General features: G+C 50.5%; 2 protein-coding genes across 4 annotated transcripts in view; one reads left to right on the top strand and one right to left on the bottom strand.

Moving 5' to 3' along the window:
• Positions 1-424: 424 nt before the first annotated feature.
• Positions 425-25,139, bottom strand: part of CHRM5 (cholinergic receptor muscarinic 5) — a 79,095-nt gene continuing 54,380 nt past the window's right edge. Inside the window, exons 1-4 of one of the 3 annotated variants that reach the window (XM_075613268.1) lie at positions 9,912-10,217; positions 7,567-7,719; positions 6,988-7,157; positions 425-3,502 (exon numbers count right to left, since the gene is read on the bottom strand). In XM_075613268.1, coding sequence (XP_075469383.1) covers positions 1,861-3,444 — 1,584 coding nt within the window. In that variant the 5' untranslated portion in view covers positions 3,445-3,502; positions 6,988-7,157; positions 7,567-7,719; positions 9,912-10,217 and the 3' untranslated portion in view covers positions 425-1,860. Of the gene's footprint in view, positions 3,503-5,502; positions 5,815-6,987; positions 7,158-7,566; positions 7,720-9,911; positions 10,218-25,139 lie in introns of those variants that run through there. The other 2 variants (XM_075613270.1, XM_075613269.1) reach the window with 2 other exon arrangements.
• AVEN (apoptosis and caspase activation inhibitor) overlaps positions 9,982-25,139 on the top strand; it is a 214,472-nt gene continuing 199,314 nt past the window's right edge. The window contains exons 1-2 of the mRNA XM_075613271.1: positions 9,982-10,213; positions 17,189-17,354. Coding sequence (XP_075469386.1) covers positions 10,091-10,213; positions 17,189-17,354 — 289 coding nt within the window. The 5' untranslated portion in view covers positions 9,982-10,090. The remainder of the gene's footprint in view (positions 10,214-17,188; positions 17,355-25,139) is intronic.

The following is a 25,139-nucleotide window of genomic DNA, read 5'->3' as shown; positions in this document are numbered from 1 at the left end:
CTGCCTGCGTTTAGCTGACACTCACCTTGCTGCCGGGACTTTTCGCCGCTGGCAACATCGCCGCCAAGGTAAGCCCCTAACCTTACCCCTCACTCTAAAAACCCCTAATCTTAACCCCTAATACTAACACCAGCTCTTACCCTAAACCCCTACCCTAAAATCGTAACCCCTTTCCCTAAAACTCCTACCCTAATCACCTACCCTAAAAAGCTTAACCCCTTACCCTAAAATTTTTAACCCCTTACCCTAAAAAGCTTAACCCCTTACCCTAAAACTCCTACCCTAATAACCTACCCTAAAAAGTTTAACCCTTTACCCTTACCCTAATCACCTACCCTAAAAAGTTTAACCCCTTACCCTTTACCCTAATCCCCTACCCTAAAAAGCTTAACCCCTTACCCTAAAACCCCGTATCCCTTACCCTAATCCCCTACCCCACAAAGATTAACCCCTTACCCCAAAAACCCCTTACCATAATCCCATACCCTAAAAGCCTAACCCTTTACCCGTAAACCCCTATCCTTAACACCTTACCCTAACTGCTAAATTAACCCTGAAACTAACTTACTGTGGCGAAGCGGCCAGCGGCTGAGTGTCCAGCAGCAGAGCAGCTGCAGGAAAGGGTCCCTCTGCAGCCCAACACCGGTCGAGACGACTGCAACCACGTCAGATTCCGCCTTCAGGTGACGTTCTGTATTACTGCTGTCCCTAAGCAATGAAAATCACTACAGCACTATTGAAAGACCCCAGTACAGAAAACAAATAGATCCCAATGGCAATTTCAAGACACTGACCCATGGTCATGTTCTCTGTCACAAGTCTTCTTTGTACACGGCCATCGTTACTACAACCTCAGGATTGATCCCGCCCCTTGGATAGTTGCAGCATCTCCAATCTCTTCTGTAACAATCAGGTACTTTGTAAGTTTCTTTGTTAATATTAATTTATTATTAAACCATTAATGGCCTTCTATGTGTAGTCTGCTCTATGACCCTCAGATCATCAGATAACAGTTTACCTCTCGGGTCAGCCACATGCTGACATCATCATGACCTAAAGAAGTAAAGGCAAGAAGAGGGCAGGATACATCTAAACACACAGAACAGCAGAGCATTTTTTACATGAAAGTATCACGGGACAGATATAAGCTCATCACACCCCACCATACAAAAGGACTGTAAGATTGGCATTTTTATGCTAGCACTTCTTTTAAATAAGTCCCTAACCCCATTTACATTTGACACCTTCCCTCTGATTTTTAGCATGTCATTGGAAGATGGGTTTTTGAGTTATGACCTCTTCTTCTTGTGCCCTGGACTGCACGAGGTGACATTTCAAGAAACCACCCTAATAAAAGCAGCGTATCAGTTCTATCACTTGCAAGGACTGATCCACAGCTTCCACACAGTAACTTGATAACAATGTATAGGCTTCTAACAGTATAAACGCTGGACCTTAACTTTACAATAGCTCAGTTCTGATCATGGTGCATCCATCTCAAACTTTTTCTCTTTGGAGATCACCTAAATAATGCAGCATGAAGCAGCTCTGAGTTGCAAAACAAGGACAATGACATAAGGTATTTGTATCTCTTCTTTGCAACAGAGAGGTGGCTATTTCTTTGGCTGTGCAGTGATCCCAAGTAGGGTGTTTAACCCTCCCCCTGCACCATCCCCATGGCCCACATCTCTAGCCATACACAGCTAAATGGTCAACAACCAACATCCTCAGCGTCTCTAAAGAGAAAATGTACAGCTCCAAACAGTGAGCTGCAGTATAGCCCCCATGTCTCAGCTGCCTCGCTCCATGTCTGAGCCAGGGGACCCCTCTGCCTTATTGCGTTCCCTCGTCCCACCATGTTCAGGGCAGCTTGTTGTGGCTGGGGGGGTGCTGCCCATACCAGTACAGCTTGTCCTCCACACTTTTTTTCCTCCAGCGGCATAGCAGCAGCATTTTGAATGTCTTCCTGAAGGTTTTGTTGCACAGAGCATAGCAGATGGGGTTGACGGTGCTGTTGACATAGCACAGCCAGTAACCCAGGTGCCACAGCGAAGAGGGGATGCAGTTGGAGCAGAAAGTAGATACGAGAACCATGATGTTGTAAGGGGTCCAGGTGATTATGAAAGCTAAGAGAATGGCACTTAGTGTCTGTGCTGCTTTGCGTTCCTTGATCAGAACCATCCTTTTGCGTTTGGTAATCTGGTTGCTGATATTGGGGTCCATGCTTCTCAGGGAATGGCCCTTTGACATGGAGGAGCAGGGGGTTATTTTGACTTTCCGGCACCCATTGTTGGCGTCCTGGGAGCCATCATCGTTCACCACAATCCTGAACTTGTAGGAGACACACTTTTGACTTCTTTGCGAATGGCCCTTACCCGGGGTCAGGAAGAACCTTTCACTCTCGAAATCACTCAATACCGGCTGCTCTTTGGTAAGAATCTGCTTGGTCTCTTCCTCCTTCTGAGCCATGGCCTGGTTCTTGTAGGAACCCTGGAAGACAGCCTCCTTGGCTTGCTTGTCCTCATCGTCTGAGGATGGGTAGCTGCTGCAGGTGGTAAGCTGGTCCTCCTTGGCCCACTCATTGCAGGCATTGGGGCTCTGGGATATCTTGGTGGTGGCGGATGTGCTGCGGCTGGAGGAGGACCATGATGCCTGGCACCTCTCTCGCTTGGTGAGTGTTTGCTGCTTGCAGCTGAAGCAGGACTTGAGCAGAGCCCCCTGCGGCTTCATCATTTCAAAGTCGGTCACAGATTCAGAGCCCTGCAGCTCGGCCAGGTCCTTGGTGCGCTTCTCTGTCTCTTTGTAGATGCGGCAGTACAGGATGGTCATGACAGACACCGGGATGTAGAAGGCAGCAATGGCTGTACCGAAAGTGATGATTGGCTCGTACAGAAACTGAATCTGACATTCCTCCGGGGGCACTGTGCGCTCCCCCACAAAGTACTGCCAGCACAGGATGGCAGGTGCCCATAGAATGAAGGAGATGAACCAGGCCAGGCCGATCATGAGCCCAGCCCTTTTGGGAGTCCTCTTAGCTCTGTAGGTTAAGGGCCGTGTGATGGAAAAGTATCTGTCAAAGCTAATTACTAGCAGGTTCATTACTGAGGCATTGCTAGCAACATAATCCAGAGCCAGCCACAGGTCACAGGCCAGGCTACCCAGGGACCAGTGACCAATTAAGATGTAGGACGTGTAAAGGTTCATCGAGAAGATCCCAATAATGAGGTCAGCGCAGGCCAGGCTCAGCAGGTAATAATTGTTCACCGTCTTCAGCTGGCTATTTACCTTAAAGGAAACCATAACAAGGATGTTTCCCACAATGGTGACCAGGCTAACGACGGCACTGACAGTGGCGATGGTGATAACCTCCCACAGGCTGTGAGCTTTCAGCTGGCTTGTTACATCAGACTGGTTTAAAGAGGTGGCGTTTGGCTCCATTTCCATATTCCTGCTCTTCTCGGGATCCTAAAGACGTGGACAATTATGATGACCTGCAAATGATCTGCAACGAGAAGAAGTATATGTTTGATTGTAATGATGTGTTATATCTGCTATATCACTATTAATGTTACACAGGATGGCAATTGTATTGATATGTGACAAGTAAAACAATTCAATACAGGGTCTGTAGTATCACCTCAACCCGTTTACTTCTTCAGTGCTGGAGGGAGCAGGAATACATTTCCCACTTTGTCATAGTGATATATTTCTCTGGTGACTCCTCCGGGACTAAAGGGATAATTCTATTCCCTGTTGAATTGACATGAGAAATTCATTGAACTGAATTAAGCAAACTATCAGCTGTCCCCTCAGCTCAGTATCAGCCCTGCACAATATCCAGTGTCAGCTGTCCCCAGCTCAGTATCAGCCCTGCACAATGTCTAGTGTTAGCTGTCCCCAGCTCAGTATCAGCCCTGCACAATGTCCAGTGACATCTGTCCCCTCAGCCCAGTGTCAGCCCTGCACAATGTCCAGTGTCATCTGTCCCCTCAGCCGTGTCAGTCCTGCACAATGTTCAGTGATAGCTGTCATCTCAGCCTAGTGTCAGCCCTGCACAATGTCCAGTGTCATCTGTCCCCTCAGCCCAGTGTCAGCCCTGCACAATGTCCAGTGTCATCTGTCCCCTCAGCCGTGTCAGTCCTGCACAATGTTCAGTGATAGCTGTCATCTCAGCCTAGTGTCAGCCCTGCACAATGTCCAGTGTCATCTGTCCCCTCAGCCCAGTGTCAGCCCTGCACAATGTCCAGTGTCATCTGTCCCCTCAGCCGTGTCAGTCCTGCACAATGTTCAGTGATAGCTGTCATCTCAGCCTAGTGTCAGTCCTGCACAATGTCCAGTGTCAGCTGTCCCCTCAGCCCAGTGTCAGCCCTGCACAATGTCCAGTGTCAGCTGTCCCCTCAGCCCAGTGTCAGCCCTGCACAATGTCCAGTGCCAGCTGTCCTCTCAGCCCACCCTGCACAATGTCAAGTATCAGATGTCCCCTCAGCCCAGTATCAGCCCTGCACAATATCCAGTGTCAGCTGTCCCCAGCTCAGTATCAGCCCTGCACAATGTCTAGTGTTAGCTGTTCCCAGCTCAGTATCAGCCCTGCACAATGTCTAGTGTTAGCTGTTCCCAGCTCAGTATCAGCCCTGCACAATGTCCAGTGACATCTGTCCCCTCAGCCCTGCACAATGTCCAGTGTCATCTGTCCCCTCAGCCCAGTGTCAGTCCTGCACAATGTCCAGTGTCAGCTGTCCCCAGCCCAGTGTCAGCCCTGCACAATGTTCAGTGATAGCTGTCATCTCAGCCTAGTGTCAGCCCTGCACAATGTCCAGTGTCAGCTGTCCCCTCAGCTCAGTGTCAGTCCTGCACAATGTCCAGTGTCAGCTGTCCCCTCAGCCCAGTGTCAGCCCTGCACAATGTCCAGTGTCAGCTGTCCCCTCAGCTCAGTGTCAGCCCTGCACAATGTCCAGTGTTAGCTGTCCCCAGCTCAGTGTCAGCCCTGCACAATGTCCAGTGTTAGCTATCCCTTCAGCTCAATGTCAGCCCTGCACAATGTCCAGTGTCTGCTGTCCCCTCAGCTCAGTGTCAGCCCTGCACAATGTCCAGTGTCAGCTGTCCCCTCAGCTCAGTGTCAGCCCTGCACAATGTCCAGTGTCTGCTGTCCCCTCAGCTCAGTGTCAGCCCTGCACAATGTCCAGTGTCAGCTGTCCCCTTAGCTCCTTGTCAGCCCTGCACAATATCCAGTGTCAGCTGTCCCCTCAGCCCTGCACAATGCCCACTGTCCCTGGCTGTAACCCTGGGTTGGGCACAGAGAACTGCCACCCACACACCATCCTTCCTACAATGTGCCATTTAAAGGGAAACCGAGAGGAAAAGCAAAGTAAACAGACATCTCCTGCGGATAAATGGTAAATGGTCCATAGACAGGGAATACATTTAACGCATAGCTAATGTGCTATATGAGGATGCTGCGTTGTCGGTTACAGGGCGGTCTTTATTTACACTGGAGATAACTACCTGCAGAAGGTAAACTCTTCTATTTCTATCAGACTATCCTGGCTCAGCAAGCGAGAGATGCCCAGATAATACCCCCAGTGCTGGGGATGCACACAGGGCCCTGCATGGGAGTCCTGTATAGGGGGTTGTGGAGAGAAGCAAGTTCTCCATGCAGCCAAGAGGCATATAGGAAACGTGTGCAGCTTTGACCAGATCTAGCAGTTTGTGCCGCTCTGTGCACTGCAGCAGATCCCCTTTATTTGCAAAGTCAATGTGTGATTAAGGACCTTCCAAGCAAGTGTCACCACGTGCTAAAGATGTTTGTAACACATGTCGTTGACTATATGCAAATTACTAATAGCATTTTTATTTTTGAATATATATATATAGCTCCAGTGATCAAGTTGCAAACAAAGTGATATACAAAATAAAATAAAAAGTGATATGTAAAAATTATAATGCGTGAAAATAATTAATAAAAAAGCGAGGAGAAGCAATTCAATAGGTGACACGTAACCTATCTCCTAGATTCATATTCTGCTCTTGAAAACACACAGACCAGTCTCCAAAAGGGAACAGAAAAAGCACAAAGCGCACCCACAATCCAACATTCAAAATACAAACATTTTACTGATGACAGATGTATGGAAACAAATAAAGAAACATAATAAAAAGCACACAGAACAGTGTATGTGCTATCTGCCACAAATCTCTCAGGTGGTATAGTAAGTGAGATTCACATAATGTCCAATGGAGTCCCAAGTCCCCAGTGTAGCTCTTTACCCTCCGCCACTTGGCTAATAATGCGGCAGGATTCAGAAAGTGAAGATCTGTAAGGCTGAGCTCACGGTTGCGGCGCGGGCGTGTGCTTCTGTGCACGGCCCCGCGCACACTCCTGCAGCCCCAGCGATTCATGCGCTAGCTGCAGGAGATGAGTCACGGCGATCGGGGCGAACGCGTCATGGACGCGTCACGGAGCTGGTTCGCCCTCATTTGCTGAACCATCTCACGTGACGCTGACGTCATGCAACTGCAGCCCGCAATTTCAATTTATGTTGTATGCGTGGACGCGCTCAGCGCCGTGGGCACTTGTGGAACTACCTCAGACAATCAGGTTAGAGTCCTTGAAGTGTGCGCGGACTCAAGTGCGCGCATGTAGCAACGCCGCCACCAGGAGCTCAGCCTAACGGTTTAGGGCAAGCTACCCTACGCGTTTCGTAACTCTCTCCCACTTCGTATGGGGATCGGGAATGGCTGAGGGTAAAGAGCTAAACTTGGGACTCTGTCAAGTGACATCGTGCTAGCTTGACACATTTGAGATACTTATGCCTGCAGTCTCCCAAACAGCTTCTATGTGCAACCAGCACTGTTACTGCAGTAGATGAAGCAACAGAGGCGGATAGCCTCTTTGGAACAGTGCGGGCACCGTGCACAGTTCTACCCTCCTAGGGGAATTTATTTGGCAATCTGTGGAGGAGAACCTGGCTGGTGAGAGACGCGATTTACCTTTCTGCCGTTTGAACATCCAGGTGACTGTGGCTGCTAAACAGGCTCTACCGGCACCTGCTACAGAGGATTCCTACCTAGACGCATCTATTTCAAATTTGGTGCCAAAGCCTCAGTCACCGACGCTAGACAAGCGGTCTCACAGGTGCACTGTTTCAGTGATGTTGTCTCTAGGATCGTAAAGGAGATAGAGTTAGGTTTCTTGCCGTCATTCACACACAAGAACAGCTCACCTGTGTTCAGGTTATGTGATTTGTCTGTCCACCCTCGACCCTTGTGTACTTCATCCTTGCTCAAAATGCATGAATGAACACCCCCCCCCCCCCCCCGCTCGGCGACGGCGGCAAATGACGCGCAGTGTCATGTGACGTCACGTTGCCAAGGTAACGTGACCCGTGTTGATATTTGCTGCCGTGTTACCGTGACGACAGTCGCTGGAAGGGACGTGTGTTATAGAGGCCTCGTGCGGTCCCCGGCATTTAAATGCCTGGGGGGAGAGCGCGGGACCTCTATAACTGCCGTGCCCCCCCCAGAATATCTAGGGCTCCCCAGTTTGTGCACCCCTGAGATAGCACATACATTGTTCTGTGTTCTTTTTATTGTGTTTTTTTTTTAATTTGTTTCAATACATCTGTCATCAGTAAAATGTCTGTATGTTGAGTGTTGGATTCTGGGCGCTCTTTGTGCTTCTTTCTGCTTCTTCTGACACAACTTCTTATGTGGCCTGGAAATCTGTAGCACAAATTGAGCCAATGAGGATCCCTCAGGGGACCGGACGTTATCACTTTCTCTATGCACAATGTTACTGTATGTCTGAATTAAGCGGCCTCGTATTTGGTTGGGGTCCCAGCACTTCTGTATCCTACAAAAAATCTGATAATAATAATAAGAATGATGATATCAATAATAGGTCCCCCACAGGCTGGAATGAAGCTCAACTTCTCCAGGGTCAATACTCTCTCATAGCGGGGAGCTCTACTCGGGTGAGTGTCCCTCACATTTGGGGTAACTGAAGTGAATTTGGAAATATCCACTGAATTAATCCGCCAGTGAGGTCTGTGTGTGACACAGGCAGAGAGTCACAGTGAGGTCTGTGTGTGACATGGGCAGCGGGTCACAGTGAGGTCTGTGTGTGACACAGGCAGCGGGTCACAGTGAGGTCTGTGTGTGACACGGGCAGAGAGTCACAGTGAGGTCTGTGTGTGACACGGGCAGAGAGTCCCAGTGAGGTCTGTGTGTGACACGGGCAGAGAGTCCCAGTGAGGTCTGTGTGTGACACGGGCAGAGAGTCCCAGTGAGGTCTGTGTGTGACACGGGCAGAGAGTCCCAGTGAGGTCTGTGTGTGACACGGGCAGAGGGTCACAGTGAGGTCTGTGTGTGACACGTTCAGAGAGTCACAGTGAGGTCTGTGTGTGACAAAGGCAGAGAGTCACAGTGAGGTCTGTGTGTGACATAGGCAGAGAGTCACAGTGAGGTCTGTGTGTGACATAGGCAGAGAGTCACAGTGAGGTCTGTGTGTGACATAGGCAGAGAGTCACAGTGAGGTCTGTGTGTGACACATGCGACGGGTCCCAGTGAGGCTTGTGCATGACACGGGCAGAGGGTCACAGTGAGGTCTGTGTGTGACACGGGCAGAGAGTCACAGTGAGGCTTGTGCATGACATGGGCAGAGGGTCACAGTGAGGTCTGTGTGTGACAAAGGCAGAGAGTCAAAGTGAGGTCTGTGTGTGACACGAGCAGAGAGTCACAGTGTGTGTGACAAAGGCAGAGTCACAGTGAGGTCTGTGTGTGACACAGGCAGAGAGTCACAGTGAGGTCTGTGTGTGACATGGGCAGCGGGTCACAGTGAGGTCTGTGTGTGACACAGGCAGCGGGTCACAGTGAGGTCTGTGTGTGACACGGGCAGAGAGTCACAGTGAGGTCTGTGTGTGACACAGGCAGAGAGTCACAGTGAGGTCTGTGTGTGACAAAGCCAGAGAGTCACAGTGAGGTCTGTGTGTGACAAAGGCAGAGAGTCACAGTGAGGTCTGTGTGTGGCAGAGGGTCACAGATGAGGTCTGTGTGTGACAGATGCGACGGGTCCCAGTGAGGCTTGTGCATGACACGGGCAGAGGGTCACAGTGAGGTCTGTGTGTGACACGGGCAGAGAGTCACAGTGAGGTCTGTGCGTGACACAGGCAGAGAGTCACAGTGAGGTCTGTGTGAGACACGGGCAGAGAGTCCCAGTGAGGTCTGTGTGTGACACGGGCAGAGAGTCAGAGTGAGGTCTGTGTGTGACACGGGCAGAGAGTCACAGTGAGGTCTGTGTGTGACACGGGCAGAGAGTCCCAGTGAGGTCTGTGTGAGACACGGGCAGAGAGTCCCAGTGAGGTCTGTGTGTGACACGGGCAGAGAGTCCCAGTGAGGTCTGTGTGTGACACGGGCAGAGAGTCAGAGTGAGGTCTGTGTGTGACACGGGCAGAGAGTCAGAGTGAGGTCTGTGTGTGACACGGGCAGAGTCCCAGTGAGGTCTGTGTGACACGGGCAGAGAGTCACAGTGAGGTCTGTGTGTGACACGGGCAGAGAGTCCCAGTGAGGTCTGTGTGTGACACGGGCAGAGAGTCCCAGTGAGGTCTGTGTGTGACACGGGCAGAGTCACAGTGAGGTCTGTGTGTGACACGGGCAGAGAGTCCCAGTGAGGTCTGTGTGTGACACGGGCAGAGAGTCAGAGTGAGGTCTGTGTGTGACACGGGCAGAGTCCCAGTGAGGTCTCTGTGTGACACGGGCAGAGTCACAGTGAGGTCTGTGTGTGACACGGGCAGAGAGTCCCAGTGAGGTCTGTGTGTGACACGGGCAGAGAGTCAGAGTGAGGTCTGTGTGTGACACGGGCAGAGTCCCAGTGAGGTCTGTGTGTGACACGGGCAGAGGGTCACAGTGACGGTTACATTCTTTGGGCATATGCCCGTGCTGGGGGTTAGCATGATGCACATTATGTCCGGGCCCTTCCTCTTTGAGTCGCTCTTTCCGGGGGGCCCATTTCACCACTGACACGCGCTCTATTTAAAGGCGCTGCGAAGGGAGGGGAAGGGTTTCACGGTTGCACTGAGCTGTCAGATTCACAGACATGGAGCGGGGCCGCGGGAAACACCGGAGGGGAGGCGGCGGGTGCCGGAGAAGGCCGGCAGGTGACCGAAGTTCCGGCACTGACCGGGAGGTCGCACACCCAGACGGGGGGCGCGGCAAGCGGGTGAGGAGCATAAGGGGGAGGGTTAATGGTAATACTGCCCCAATAACGCCCATTACTGCCCTGCCCATAATACTATGGAAGCACCTGACTCCCGGGCGGGAGCCCCGCGAGTCTCTGGGAGATGGGGACCGGGCGGGAGCCCCGCGAGTCTCTGGGAGATAGGGACCGGGCAGGGGCCCCGCGAGTCTCTGGGAGATAGGGACCGGGCAGGAGCCCCGCGAGTCTCTGGGAGATAGGGACCGGGCAGGGGCCCCGCGAGTCTCTGGGAGATAGGGACCGGGCAGGGGCCCCGCGAGTCTCTGGGAGATAGGGACCGGGCAGGGGCCCCGCGAGTCTCTGGGAGATAGGGACCGGGCAGGGGCCCCGCGAGTCTCTGGGAGATAGGGACCGGGCAGGGGCCCCGCGAGTCTCTGGGAGATAGGGACCGGGCAGGGGCCCCGCGAGTCTCTGGGAGATAGGGACCGGGCAGGGGCCCCGCGAGTCTCTGGGAGATGGGGACCGGGCAGGGGCCCCGCGAGTCTCTGGGAGATGGGGACCGGGCAGGGGCCCCGCGAGTCTCTGGGAGATAGGGACCGGGCAGGGGCCCCGCGAGTCTCTGGGAGATAGGGACCGGGCAGGAGCCCCGCGAGTCTCTGGGAGATGGGGACCGGGCAGGGGCCCCGCGAGTCTCTGGGAGATGGGGACCGGGCAGGAGCCCCGCGAGTCTCTGGGAGATAGGGACCGGGCAGGGCCCCTGCGAGTCTCTGGGAGACGGGGACCGGGCAGGGGCCCCGCGAGTCTCTGGGAGACGGGGACCGGGCAGGGGCCCCCGCGAGTCTCTGGGAGACGGGGACCGGGCAGGAGCCCCGCGAGTCTCTGGGAGACAGGGAACCGGGCAGGGGCCCCGCGAGTCTCTGGGAGACGGGGACCGGGCAGGGGCCCCGCGAGTCTCTGGGAGACGGGGACCGGGCAGGGGCCCCGCGAGTCTCTGGGAGACGGGGACCGGGCAGGGGCCCCGCGAGTCTCTGGGAGACAGGGACCGGGCAGGAGCCCCGCGAGTCTCTGGGAGACAGGGACCGGGCAGGAGCCCCGCGAGTCTCTGGGAGATAGGGACCGGGCAGGGGCCCCGCGAGTCTCTGGGAGATAGGGACCGGGCAGGGGCCCCGCGAGTCTCTGGGAGATAGGGACCGGGCAGGAGCCCCGCGAGTCTCTGGAAGATAGGGACCGGGCAGGAGCCCCGCGAGTCTCTGGGAGATAGGGACCGGGCAGGGGCCCCGCGAGTCTCTGGGAGACGGGGACCGCACAGAAACCTTCTTTCCCGGCTCAGCGAAAGGAGGAAAAGTCCCTATATAAAACCTTGAGCCAGGCCCGCTGAATCAGGAGCTGCTGGGAGAACATGGGATGGGAACTTAAAAGCAAGAAATAAAAATGGACAAAACCTCGCTTTGTAACCAAAGACATCCAAGCATTGTATCAATACTGGAGGCGGCAATAACAAGGATATTTGATCCATGTATCATATTCTCATTGCACCACGTGTTCGCCCCTGAGAGAACGCAGCATTTCGACACCTGTGCATGCGACTAAATATTGGGTGTTGAGATATAAACATGTCTGTGTGACATGATACCTGTTCATCTCCCCAAAACAAGCATATCCCTGCTGTGACACACTGTGATTCTGCTTATGACACCCAGCCCCTAAAAATGAACATGCTGCAGGGAAACTGAGTATCTCTAAGTACTTCCAAAAGTGTGAAGCATTCCTGGTTGACCCACAAAACATTGACTGCCCAGCATTTACATTCACGCACAAGACAGCTTGCTAGAGAGGGAGTGGCTCAGTGAGTGAAAAAACTGAGTTTGGGTCAGGGGAACCTGGTTCAATGCCCAGTGTCATCTCCTTATGTCAAATCCCTTTATTTCCCTGTGCCTCATGCACCAAAAACATAGAATGTAAGCTACAGGGCAGTGTGTTCCGCGCACTATACTGTAATTATGAGTCCCATTGGGAGAATAGCGATATATGAAATAGTTATTATTACTAATGTATGTTCTAAAACACTACAATAGCTGATCAAGTGAACTGTTGTCCCAGGCTTCTATTATGTTGTAATCAGCTTAATCACTTAAAATTAATTAAATCAGCTAGCTCTCTTGCCCACAATAACAGTAATACTTACTGTCGCCAATTTAAAAACACATATAGAAAAAAGTATACCATATAAAACAGTTAATGTCCAGTCCGATTCACAAATGGGAAATGCAGCTCCAAGATGGATCCAACCCTCGGGTCCAAGGCAACTACAAAGATATAAAAAAGAAATAAAGGGTGCAAGACCCATAGTGCAATATGTAAAGTTTTAATGCTAAAATAACACAGTTAAAACCACTTACAAGATGTAAGTTGATAAAAGGCACATCTAGGATGGTAAATCCGAAACTTCAGCAAGCTGGGAAAGCCTCAGTGTCCGTCTCCTCAGAGCCCCTGACGAAGAGAGAGACACTCGAAACGCGTAGGGCTGTATCCACCAAGGCTGCTGAATTGCGGAGCAGAGCAGGAGATCCTAAATCTGATCTGTCAGACTACTGGAGACAGTACATCGGCCCTAAGCCCAGCCCCTTGGGTAACGACGCGAGAACACGAACGCGGTGACGTCACGAGCGCACGTGACGCGGAAGCAGGAGTGGAGAAACGCCGAACCTGGGAGGAGGGTGTTTGGAACTTAGTCTCTCTCCATGCAAGAGACGGACACTGAGGCTTTCCCAGCTTGCTGAAGTTTTGGATTTACCATCCTAGATGTGCCTTTTATCAACTTGCATCTTGTAAGTGTTTTTAACTGTGTTCTTTTAGCATTAAAACTTTACATATTGCACTATGGGTCTTGCGCCCTTTTTTCTTTCTTTTTTATTAATGTCTGTTCTGCCATACTGCCGTGTATTACTATGGCTCAGAGCAGTGGTGTGCAAACTGGGGGGCGCGACCCCCAGGGGGGGCGCGAGACTGCCGACGGGGGGGCGCGGGGTTTACAGAGGCCCCGCGCGCTTCCCGAAGGCACTTAAATTAAGTGCCGGGGGAGCTGCAGGGCCTCTGTAAACCTAACTTACCTTGGCTCCGGTGGCTTGCTCCCTGCGTCGCCAAGGCAACGCGGCGTCAAAATGACGCTGCGAGGTCATGTGACGTCACGTTGCCGTCATGACGCCGGAGTGCGGGTAAGTGGGGGGCGCGGGAGTGAGGGGACCGCCGGCAGGGGGGCGCAGGGAGAAAAGTTTGTGCCCCCTGGCTCAGAGCACAGAATCACCATTGCACGCTCTGCAGTGACGCGCAGGGAAGGCAGGATGCTCCCCCCTCGGAGCCGCAATGCTCCCCCCTCGAAACTGCAATGACCTGTCATTAGATACTTACAGGTTGGGGTTATCTTCATTAAGAAATCTGCAGAAGATGTGAATTGTTGCTATTGTTTTTGGTCGGTGTGAGTTTTCATGTTGGTGCCAGTAGATGTCAGTGTCCTCCTTTATTTTATTCAGCCCAACTCTGATACCGGGTGTGTGTGAAGACAATGTTCAAACTCTTTTACCGGGTGTGTGTGAATTACAGATAGAAAGGAACAGATTCTACAGCTGTTGTAAAACATATGATCTACTGTAGATTGTCACGTTTAACTAGATGTTATGTTGTATCCGTGATAGGACAGCTGTTTGCTTGGGCCTGTAACTGGTTGGAATTTGTTTGTGTGTATCAGGCATTCGATCAGTGCCTCATTACGTACAGTTGGATATTTGCTGTAGTGCCAAGAATACAATTTCCAATGTCTGCTGGAAAGGATATGTAGGATTGGGATTTGTTTCAGACCCTTCAAGCAGCAAACATGTTAATCTCCACTTGCTTGTGATCACCAATGAATGTCTCGGGTAAATAAAACGTCACTTGCACAGCTCTCTAACATATGCAAGCTTTACTCGGTGTTCGCTGTTTGCCTTCATATTTACCTGAAAGCACCACAGGAGTGAGGGAGGGTCACTATGAATCATGTCCTCGTATCAAGAGTCGAAGAAAGCCATTTGTACCTCCTTGGCCTGCAGATTGGATTCGACATGAGCTGGCCTTGGATAGTATAGTTACACAGCACTGTGAGCGAATGCAGTGCACAATATTTGTACACGTTCAGTACAAGGGTGAGTGCTACTGACGTAACAGAGGAATCTCTGTCCGTGTAGTGGAAGGCAGAGCTTACAGGATCATATGGCGATATGCTGTGTTTATTTGTGTACCAGCAGAGTCTAACAGCTGGACAGCTGGTGAATAGGAATGGCAGGTATAGGAGAGCACATGGGATCGGGGTGAGGGTGGTGCTATCTGTGTAGTTCTTTGCCTGTTGGGCAATCGCAGGCAGCAATCCGGGATTTACTCCTACATTTGGCGCAGTAGGAGTGTAAATCACAGAAAAGCCTGGCTCCAGTGAGTCTCATTCTTAAGTCTTTCATGGCTGCAAAATACATTGCCCCGGTGTAATTTGAAATGTTAGGAATTGGACGCATTCGGACTTTGCAAGCTAGCCAAGATTTCAAGCCAAATGGGGCATTTCTGGGCCAACCGGCTTCAATGACAGCGATAATCCAGGTCTTGGTTTAGTTGTACCTTCAGTACGAATTGTCTTGTTTGTCAGCAGAGCTGTGTTAGCAGGGGTCGTGCTCCTGGAGAGCTAGAGCAAGTGATGTGTGGAAAAACAGCCTGGTTACCTTCTTGTAATGTCACACAGACAATAGGGGGTCAGTGAAAGGTTGCAGCTTCATTCTACAATATGGCACTAAGTCTGCTGCAGGCTCAATGTCAGCTGGTGACTGCAATGCTGCTCTTGTCTTCACGTGCGTTGCATGAATCGGTTTACATCCTTAATCTGCATCCTTCTGCGTTTTCTTTTTTTTTGTCATCTAAAAGCTAGCGCAGATCGCTCTGTTCTGAGAAACTGGTTAACGGAGTGATGGACAGCACTTTACATGTATGGCTTGTGTTGTTTTTAAGGTCTATTGTGTGCTGAGCAGCAGTGAGTGTTTCTGCCCCCTCCTTTTTGGCACGGCTTGGATGTCATTAGTGACTGCACAATAAATGTGTCCCTGCGAGCGTCTGATTGTAAAGTGCCCCCCACCCGCCTGACTGTGATGTTTCCTTCATCAACACTCATTTTTTTTTAATTTAAATTACTTAATTCAGTAATCATAATGATTGGAAATGCTTTTCCAAAAGAGGACCTCAGAGACCAATATGCCAATTCTATCACCAGGGTCTCTCTCCCGATCCATTTTTTTAAAATTATTGTTAGAGCCACGTACAGTAGCTGCAAAGACATTTGAGTTCTTTGACAGCTTTTATTACTGGTGAGACTGGCAGAGCTTTGTACAGAAACAGCCAGCGGTGTAACATCTTCAATAGGGACGAAGTTGTCACTGAATTAAAACAGCTGTCCATCCCTGACGTAACCATAGAGGTGTTCCCACACTGCCCAGCCCCCTAGCTCTGTACCTCACAATCTGAACCCTTCGCCCTGTGCTGTGTTTACCTACAGCTAGTTTGCTGCCATATTTCACAAACGGACATGTCCCTGTAAAGCCATAGATTTCCCACAGATTGTCTTTACTTTTCTCACCAGATGAATTCTGAACTCTTCCATTTGTCATCAGTTTGACCGAAGGTGGGTGTGGAATAATATATCAAATGGCTGCTATTTTATGTGTAGCCTGCCGTGTGAATCAGCCCAGATCACTGCAGTACTGGAATCATTGCAGTGTTCTTATCTTGTGGCTTCAGAGGTTGAGGTTTTTGTGAATAGTACTGACTCTCCTTCCTTTATATAATGAACCGAAAAATAAAAGCACAGTTAGTCCCTTCCCCCTCCCCCCACCAACTTGCTGATCATTTATCACAGTACTGTATGTTATAAAGTGCTGACTTTGGTTGTAGAATGGTTGATCTTACGTTTCTGTTTTTATTCTATATTAAGTGATACTGCCAAATTCTTTGTATTAAGAAAGTGCTTTAGTGTACCAGGACTTTTTGATTCACAGGCCACATTGATGTGTGGGGCCTCTATATGAATCTCATGTAATCCCTGTGGGGGGAGCTCAGTATCTGCCTCCCTCTCTCAGGTCTGTTCCACATGGTTTGAGAAGCCCTGGGGAGGACAGGAAAAGATAAGAGGGGGAAATAGGATAGCAGGAGTTTTGTAACTCTCTCTATTGTAAGGGTGGGTGTTATTATTGATTTATAAAATATTTTACCAGGAAGTAATACATTGAGTTACCTCTCGTTTTCAAGTATGTTTTTATATATATATATATATATATATATATATATATATATATATATACTATTACAATATCTATATATATCTATATATAGAGAGATATAGATATATAGATTTTCTTAGTCCTTTTGTTAGAGGAGCTGTCAGATATTCCCACAGAGTACTGGTTCAAATGATATTTAGTGATGTACAGATAATACTCTTTTTTTGTAGTCTTAAAGCAAGAACCCTTACTGTTCCTCTCTGGTTATTCTCTCAGTGCAGTAATATCGCATGGGGATTAATACCAGGTTTACTGCTTTTCTCAGGGGCTTCACAACAGCCGTGATGCGTGTCATACCTTAAACACATCGTGGGGTGTTATCACTTGTTTACTCAGCGCTGTGAACTATTTATTGAAAATGGTTGTTTTCCTCTGAAAACCCATCAAATAACTGCTTTCACAGCTGTGTGCTTGACTTCATCTGGGCTGAATAAAATAAAAATAATGTATAAAATATTTCTTGAAAAAGCTGTCCACTGTGGAAGGACGAGTAGTAATCCGTTTATCAAGCCTTTCATGACTGCTCATACCTGCACTTTTATATGTTCTGTTATAAATCTGGTAATCTTTGAACAGCTGAAGTAAAGCTGACATGTTCTGGATAACTGCAGTAATATTAAAATAATACTACCTCCAGCTCTCCTTTTCACAGGACGGGAACGAGGTTGCAGATTCCCGGGATGAGGAGAAGGCGCCTTCAGGATTCTCTAGGAGGAAGATCCTTTCCAACTGGGATCGCTACGCAGAGAAGGAGGCAGCGTTAGAAAGTGGAGACTTGCAGAGAGGAGCAGACTTCCGAGTTCTTCTCAGCTCAGCAGGTTGGTTGTTAAACCTTCTACCTCTCTGAATCCTTTTTCTTCTCATATGTAAGTTTGCGCCAAAACATGACGGATATTATCTGTTCTAGATTCACTTGCTGGTTTCCAACAGTAGCCAGGGGTTCAAGATGGGTTAATTAATTCAGTCATGTCATAACACCGAATGAATTGTTTGTGTATTTGATCTGAGAATGTGTGAACATACGCTGGCATTACCTGATCAATTGCCACAAGCTTGAGGGATTTTGTAGAGGGAAAAGTTGAAGATTGTCTGTGCTTTTTGCAAATTGTTGATGGCTACAGATATATAAGAGAGGTACATCAAGCATTGGCAGAACAGCAGCCAACGCAGAGTAACCACATCATGTCCCACTGTGTCCGTTACTTGTTATGTAATGAAAACGCGATTTACTCAGGAGTCTTAATCATTGTTCTCAGTGAAAGCAACCCATTACAGCATACATCCTGCAATTCATTAACACAACACACATTCTGACCCTTTATACTGCATCATACACTGCAGTTCATTAACACAACTCGACACCAACACCCACCCTGAGCTCACGCCTGAAGACACAAGTGAATGTGACGGCCTTCAGTAAATCATATTCTGTGTGCATGAATCAAGACAATGAAGTCTGCAGTGAAGAAGTGTAGAGGCTGTGTCTTCCTGCACAGGTCAATGGCAATGTGCATGGTTTCCTCAGCCAAGAATTGTTAGACAAGTCATTTGGATTTCAGTTTTCTACATACATATATAAACTATTACAAACCAGATTTAACACACAAGTCCTGACTGACACAATGTCTAACCCAGTCCAACTGATGATATGTGCCACACATTGCTATCTCAGACGTGTATCTGTGCAGATAATTGAACTGGTTTCCGTCTGGACAGGGAAGTGGTTTTTTTGTTTTGTTGAATGGTTTTTGAGACTGAATGGGAATAAGACGTTAGGAAAGGAGCGTACAATCTAAGTGGTAAGTAGGGAGAACTTGCAGATACAGTAGGAGGGTGTTCTGGTATGTGCGTATTCAAGGGACGGGTACTTTGGAGCGACCCAAATGCTTCATTAAAGAGGTGTGTTTTTAAGATAGGTGGAAAGAGAAGGTGCTCGTCATGTATTGAGGGGAATGGTATTCCAGAGGTGAGGGGTAGTGAGAGGTTTTAGATACAAAAGGGGTGTGTATATATAGAACACATCCTTTAGCAGAGTTCAAGAGGTGTATAGCAAGAAATTAAGGCTGAGATGTAAGGAGGGGCTGAGGAGTGTGTAGCCTGAAATGAAAGGACAATTTAATGTGAAGCCAGGAGAGGGATATCCGCAAATTATTTCTGAGACAGATTTAGCAGAGAGTGAAGTGATTTCTACCAGCAGCGTTTAGAATAAATTGTAGGGGAGACAAGTGAGAGGCAGACAGGCCGGACAGTAGAAGGTTACGATGGGAGAGAAGGAGGGCCTGCGTTAGTTAGAGCAGGAGGACAGAGGAAAGGGTGTATCTTTGCAATGTTATGGAAGAAAAATCAACCGGTTTTAGCTACATTGAGAATGTGAGGGAGGAGTCCAGTGTGGCACCTAGGCAGCAGCGTGTGATACTGGGTGTATAATAGTGCTGCCAACAGTAATTGAGAAAGGGGCAGTATTGCAACGCTTGGGAGACAGTGAAGCGCTCCGTCTTCGACATGTTAAGTTTGAGTCGGCGGAGGGCCATGCAGGATGCAATAGCAGAGATACGTTAAGAGACCTTGGTTAGGACATCAGCTGTATGGTCAGGGGTTGAATATAACATTTGTAGGTCTTCAGCGGAGAGGTGATATTTGAGCCCAACATAGGTTAAGGTCACCTAGAGCAGGGGTGCGCAAAGTGGGGGGCGCGGCGGTTGCAGAGGCCCCACACGCTTCCCCAAGGCATTTCAATTAAATGCCGGGGGACCGCGCGAGGCCTCTGCAACCTCAACTTACCGGGATTCAGCCGGCTTCTGGAAGCGTCACCATGGCAACGTGGCGTAAAATGATGCCGCGGGGTCATGTGACTTAACACGTCAAATGACGCTGCGGGGGTCACATGACCCGCAGTGTCATTTGACGCCGGTTTGCCGGATGGGGGGGTCACGAGTGCTGGGGCTGCCAGGCGGGGGGGGGGGGTGCAGTGTGGAAACTTGGCGCACCCCTGGCCTAGAGAGAAAAAAGAAGAGTTCGCATGACAGAGGAAGTGGTAGTTTTGGCAAACAAAACACTGAAAGTACGATGTGAGAGGTTAGAGGTTAGAGGAAATCCAGGATAGAGGTCGGTTACGGACACCAAGAGTATGGAGAAGGAGAAATTAGGGTGGTCTACCGCAGAGGTGCGCAAAGTGGGGGGCGGGAGATTGTGCTGGGGGGGTGCGGGCAGTTGCAGAGGCCCCGCGCTCTTCACCCAGGCATTTAAATTAAATGCCGGGGGATCGCGTGAGCCCCTGCACTGTTTACTTACCGGGATTCAGCCATCTGTGTTGCGTCGCCATGGCAACTCAGCGTCAATAGACGCCACGGCACCATGTGACCTGACGTCACACGCCCACGCAGCGTCATCTGACGCGGCTGAAGGAAGGCCGGGGGCAGAGAGAAAGGGGGGAGCAGCACAAAAAGTTTGCGCTCCCCTGGTCTACCGAATCAAAGGCTGCAGAGAGATGGAGAAATATGAGGAGGATGGAATGACCTTGGTCTTTGGCAGCAAAGGAGGTCATTAGTTATTTTGGTGAGGGCTTTTTCAGTGGAGTGAGCGCAGGAAGCCAGATTGTAGAGGGTCTAAAAAAAAACGTTACATTTTTATAAAAAAAAAAAAAAAAACATTACGAAAGAGAATAAATACAATGCGTTCCAGGAGTTAAAATGTAGGAGGGAGACAGGGCGATGGTAGGACAGGTTGGGTCAAGCTTGCTGGTTTCGATTTTAGGTACAAATATTGCGTGTTGGAAGGAGGTCAGAAAGGTACCAGACCTGAGAGGAATTGAAAATATGCGAGTGTAGGAATTGGTGGAAGCAAGAGGTTTGAGGAGATGGGGGTAAAAAGGGAGAGGAGGGGGGCAACAGCGACTCGTTGTAACCGAGGGAAAAGTGCCCAGGAAGGCCGTGAGGAGGTGGAGGATATAGAGGGGATGTGTTGACGAAAGGAACCCACCTTAGTCTTGAAATAATCAGCAAGGTCTTACCAACACACACCTCAGCAAAAAATGATATTTATTAGAGATGCAGAGAACATTTAACCATAAATAGCTTTATCCGTGCAGTGCAGTGTTCAGTGCCTGTCTATATGAGAGGACCTCGCGTCGCCGGCACTATAAGTGCAGCCGCAGTCTCGCTCATCAACATTTGCTGCTGTGCAATGGATTGTATGACTCAATGGCCATGTAGGGGTTATATTAACCCTAAGAGAGTAACACAAATGCAAGACAATGCCCTGGTGTGTAACACAGGGGAGAGGCGGTTCAGTGACATGGCTCGCACACTGCGCATACTCCTCTCACTTAGTAAACAAATTGCTGTAGTTGGTCTTTCCGTCAGAACGCACAGAAAGCCTTGTGTTAAAGCAGCGTGTCTTTTCTCTGCTGGCTGCAGAACACATGTATTGTTTTGTTATAAGTTGTGTATGGTTTTGATATATATATTTGTGTGTGTGTGTGTGTGTTTTTATAATGAACATAACATTTTTGGTTAGGTAGTGTAGGCTATGCATGCTACTTCCATTCCCCACATATTATGGCTGCAAAAAAGTGGAGGAGACAAAGTAACAAAAGTTTGGATTGAAAGTATCATCAAAACATTTGGTCAGAACTAGCAGCGCAGCATAGCACACACAGACCTGATCTGAGAGTCCATCAAAGTGCAATCAGCCGGCACTGATCCTTTGGTGTTGCAGTATGTTGGTAAGAAAATGAATGCTTTCTGCAGTGATTCTCACCATTCTTTGTTTCATCCGTGTATTGCTCAACAATTCTTCTAGTGTTAAGCATTTTGACATTTCTATGGCTTCTGTTTGCACTTATGTTATTTTTGGTCATGGAACACTTGTTATATAGCTCATAAGTAATGAAAATAGACTGGATTCTGAATGTGTTACAGGTCACTTGGATTGCCTCCTCGGGACAGACCTCTTAATAGATATAATTTGTAGTTGGAAGTGCCCCTTTGTATTCATACTGCAGTTATTCTCTGGTCGCATCCCAGGCTCCTGCTGTAAGAAGCTGCAATTGATACTCTTCTTTCTGGGACATGGAGTAGAATCCGCTGTCTCCTCTTATTGTCATCAGCTGTGTTAGAAGCTAAATATAGCTGATCGTCCTCCTGCTTCAGGTTTGTTTGTGCTGTCTTTTGGGGTTAGTTTTGGCTGCCGCTTGTGATTCCCACTCACCAGCTATGGGTTTGTGAGATTGACAAGACACCTCTGACCTGTATCACACACAGTGTAAGCTTCACTGCGGACATCTTCTGGCACTTCGGATCCATTAAAAGATGTATGTCAAGTCATGGCTGTTTACCGCCCAGTATTGTGTATCCCTATATACACATACAGTACACCTTTTCAATTTCTTTAAGGACTAAATATTTTTTGTGCATTTCGCAGGTCCTGTGTGTGCATAGATTTGAGGAAATGTGTAGACTGTCAAAGTCAGACTAGGCTTGTCCAATTCGTGCCGTATCATCAGAGTGTCGAAAGGAAAACATTAATCACTATAACCTACGCGTACGTTTTTTTTCATCCTCTTGAGATTTTCTTTTCATATGTAAACGTCACTAGAATATATCTTCCCCCTCCCGCGTCCCCTCTTTCCCCCCTCCCCTTTCCCCCTCTCCCGCGTCCCCTCCCCTTTCCCCCCTCCCGCGTCCCCTCTCTTTCCCCCCTCCCGCGTCCCCTCTCTTTCCCCCCCTCCCGCGTCCCCTCTCTTTCCCCCCCTCCCGCGTCCCCTCTCTTTCCCCCCCTCCCGCGTCCCCTCTCTTTCCCCCCCTCCCGCGTCCCCTCTCTTTCCCCCCCTCCCGCTTCCCCTCTCTTTCCCCCCCTCCCGCGTCCCCTCTCTTTCCCCCCCTCCCGCGTCCCCTCTCTTTCCCCCCCTCCCGCGTCCCCTCTCTTTCCCCCCCTCCCGCGTCCCCTCTCTTTCCCCCCCTCCCGCGTCCCCTCTCTTTCCCCCCCTCCCGCGTCCCCTCTCTTTCCCCCCTCCCGCGTCCCCTCTCTTTCCCCCCTCCCGCGTCCCCTCTCTTTCCCCCCTCCCGCGGCCCCTCTCTTCCCCCCCCCCCGCGTCCCCTCTCTTCCCCCCCCTCTCGCGTCCCCTCTCTTCCCCCCCCCCCGCGTCCCCTCTCTTCCCCCCCCTCTCGCGTCCCCTCTCTTCCCCCCCCTCTCGCGTCCCCTCTCTTCCCCCCCCCCTCTCGCGTCCCCTCTCTTTCCCCCCCTCCCGCGTCCCCTCTCTTTCCCCCCCTCCCGCGTCCCCTCTCTTTCCCCCCCTCCCGCGTCCCCTCTCTTCCCCCCTCCCGCGTCCCCTCTCTTTCCCCCCCCTCCCGCGTCCCCTCTCTTTCTCCCCTCCCGCGTCCCCTCTCTTTCCCCCCCTCCCGCGTCCCCTCTCTTTCCCCCCCTCCCGCGTCCCCTCTCTTTCCCCCCCTCCCGCGTCCCCTCTCTTTCCCCCCCTCCCGCGTCCCCTCTCTTTCCCCCCCTCCCGCGTCCCCTTTCCCCCCCTCCCGCGTCCCTTCTCTTTCCCCCCCTCCCGCGTCCCCTCTCTTTCCCCCCCTCCCGCTTCCCCTCTCTTTCCCCCCCTCCCGCGTCCCCTCTCTTTCCCCCCCTCCCGCGTCCCCTCTCTTTCCCCCCCTCCCGCGTCCCCTCTCTTTCCCCCCCTCCCGCGTCCCCTCTCTTTCCCCCCCTCCCGCGTCCCCTCTCTTTCCCCCCCTCCCGCGTCCCCTCTCTTTCCCCCCTCCCGCGTCCCCTCTCTTTCCCCCCTCCCGCGTCCCCTCTCTTTCCCCCCTCCCGCGTCCCCTCTCTTTCCCCCCTCCCGCGTCCCCTCTCTTTCCCCCCTCCCGCGTCCCCTCTCTTTCCCCCCTCCCGCGTCCCCTCTCTTCCCCTTCCTCCCGCGTCCCCTCTCTTTTCCCCCCCTCCCGGGTCCCCTCTCTTTCCCCCCCCTCCCGCGTCCCCTCTCTTTCCCCCCCCCCCCCGCGTCCCCTCTCTTTCCCCCCCCTCCCGCGTCCCCTCTTTTCCCCCCCCTCCCGTGTCCCCTCTCTTTCCCCCGCGTCCCCTCTCTTTCCCCCCCCCTCCCGCGTCCCCTCTCTTCCCCCCCCCCTCCAGCGTCCCCTCTCTTCCCCCCCCCCTCCAGCGTCCCCTCTCTTCCCCCCCCCTCCCGTGTCCCCTCTCTTCCCCCCCCCCGCGTCCCCTCTCTTTCGTCCCCTCTCTTTCCCCCCCTCTCGCGTCCCCTCTCTTTCCCCCCCCCTCCCGCGTCCCCTCTCTTCTCCCCCCCCCTCCCGCGTTCCCTCTCTTTCCCCCCCCTGCGTCTCGCGTCCCCCCCATGCGTCCCCTCTCTTCCCCCCCCCATGCATCCCCCTTCTCCCTCCCCTCCCTCTTCCCCCCCCCATGCGTCCCCCCTCTTCCCCCCCCCGCCATGCGTCCCCCTGTTTTGAGAAGAACATTAGAATATCTGGTCAGAAGTTTCGAGCATTTAATAAAAGGAAGAAAAAAAATCAATGACTTGTAAATATGTAACGAAATGAATGCGAAAGAGAGATGAGCTCTTAATCTTATTACAGTGCTTTCTCTTACGGGGGTAATTGTGTTATTAAAACGGTGTTCTTTTAGTGGGCCAAATAGATAACCAAACTGAAATATTCCACACTCGCACACGGGTACTATGCAGAGAGATGATATTGGGGAGCAGGAAGCCCCCCTCCTGTGCAGCCGCTTGTTTTTATATTTATAACCTGGCTTCTCTTTTTAGGATTCACACAGGTCTTGTGCTTCCTTTATTAACCCTTCACTGCACGGCCATTCTGCAGTACTTTGTTATACGTCTGCTTCCATGTGCACACGCTCCCATCCGGCTCCTTCCTGCCCATTTGTCTTCACATTCACCCTCACACCTGAAACATTTCTTTTTTTACTTGCTTTATTCGTGGAGCGCTGCTCCTTTTTGTCTCCTGTCCTCTCCTCATGATCAGCGCTCTAGAACAATGGTTATGATTTTTGTGCATCTGTTGATTTGCTTTACAGACCAGAAGAACAAAAATATTGCTACATTTTAAACATTGTGTTTGGAGAGCAGGTGGAAATTACCCGGAAATGTGTGTATTTTAGTTTAAAATGCTTTTGATGCTTTCTTTTTTGGAAACTAAAAGTGATAGCATTGTTACAGCAGTGCCTGTCAACCCACAAATGTACAGTGCTCTCTTGGGCTCCCTCTCTGATCTCTCTACACATTGTATTCTGTCTGGGACAGCGCATCCCAGGGGTTCTGTCTCCTCTTACACCCCTAATGTTTGTCACCTGAGTCAGTCACCCCAGAAGTCACTGAGCTGTGGGAGGCTTGTCATAAAGCAGCTCTACTGAGCGCACGCTGCCAAATCCAGGATGGAGATTTATGGGAATGTGTCTGATAAATATAGGACGAAGCCTGAAGCATCCAGGATAAATAATGTTTTCATAAAATAATTTCTAAATGTTGGAAGCCAACTAAGCATCAAATATTGGTTAAAAATAATCACTTACATTTTTTAAAAATGATTTAAATGTTTTTAAGGAATGTACCACTATTTTTCTCTGTTTAAAGAATATTTGCT

The sequence above is a fragment of the Ascaphus truei genome, chromosome 9, assembly GCF_040206685.1.
Source record: "Ascaphus truei isolate aAscTru1 chromosome 9, aAscTru1.hap1, whole genome shotgun sequence".
NCBI lineage: Eukaryota > Metazoa > Chordata > Amphibia > Anura > Ascaphidae > Ascaphus > Ascaphus truei.
The sequence above is the reverse complement of the archived record's forward strand: the minus strand, read 5'-3'. Positions and strand labels throughout refer to the sequence as shown.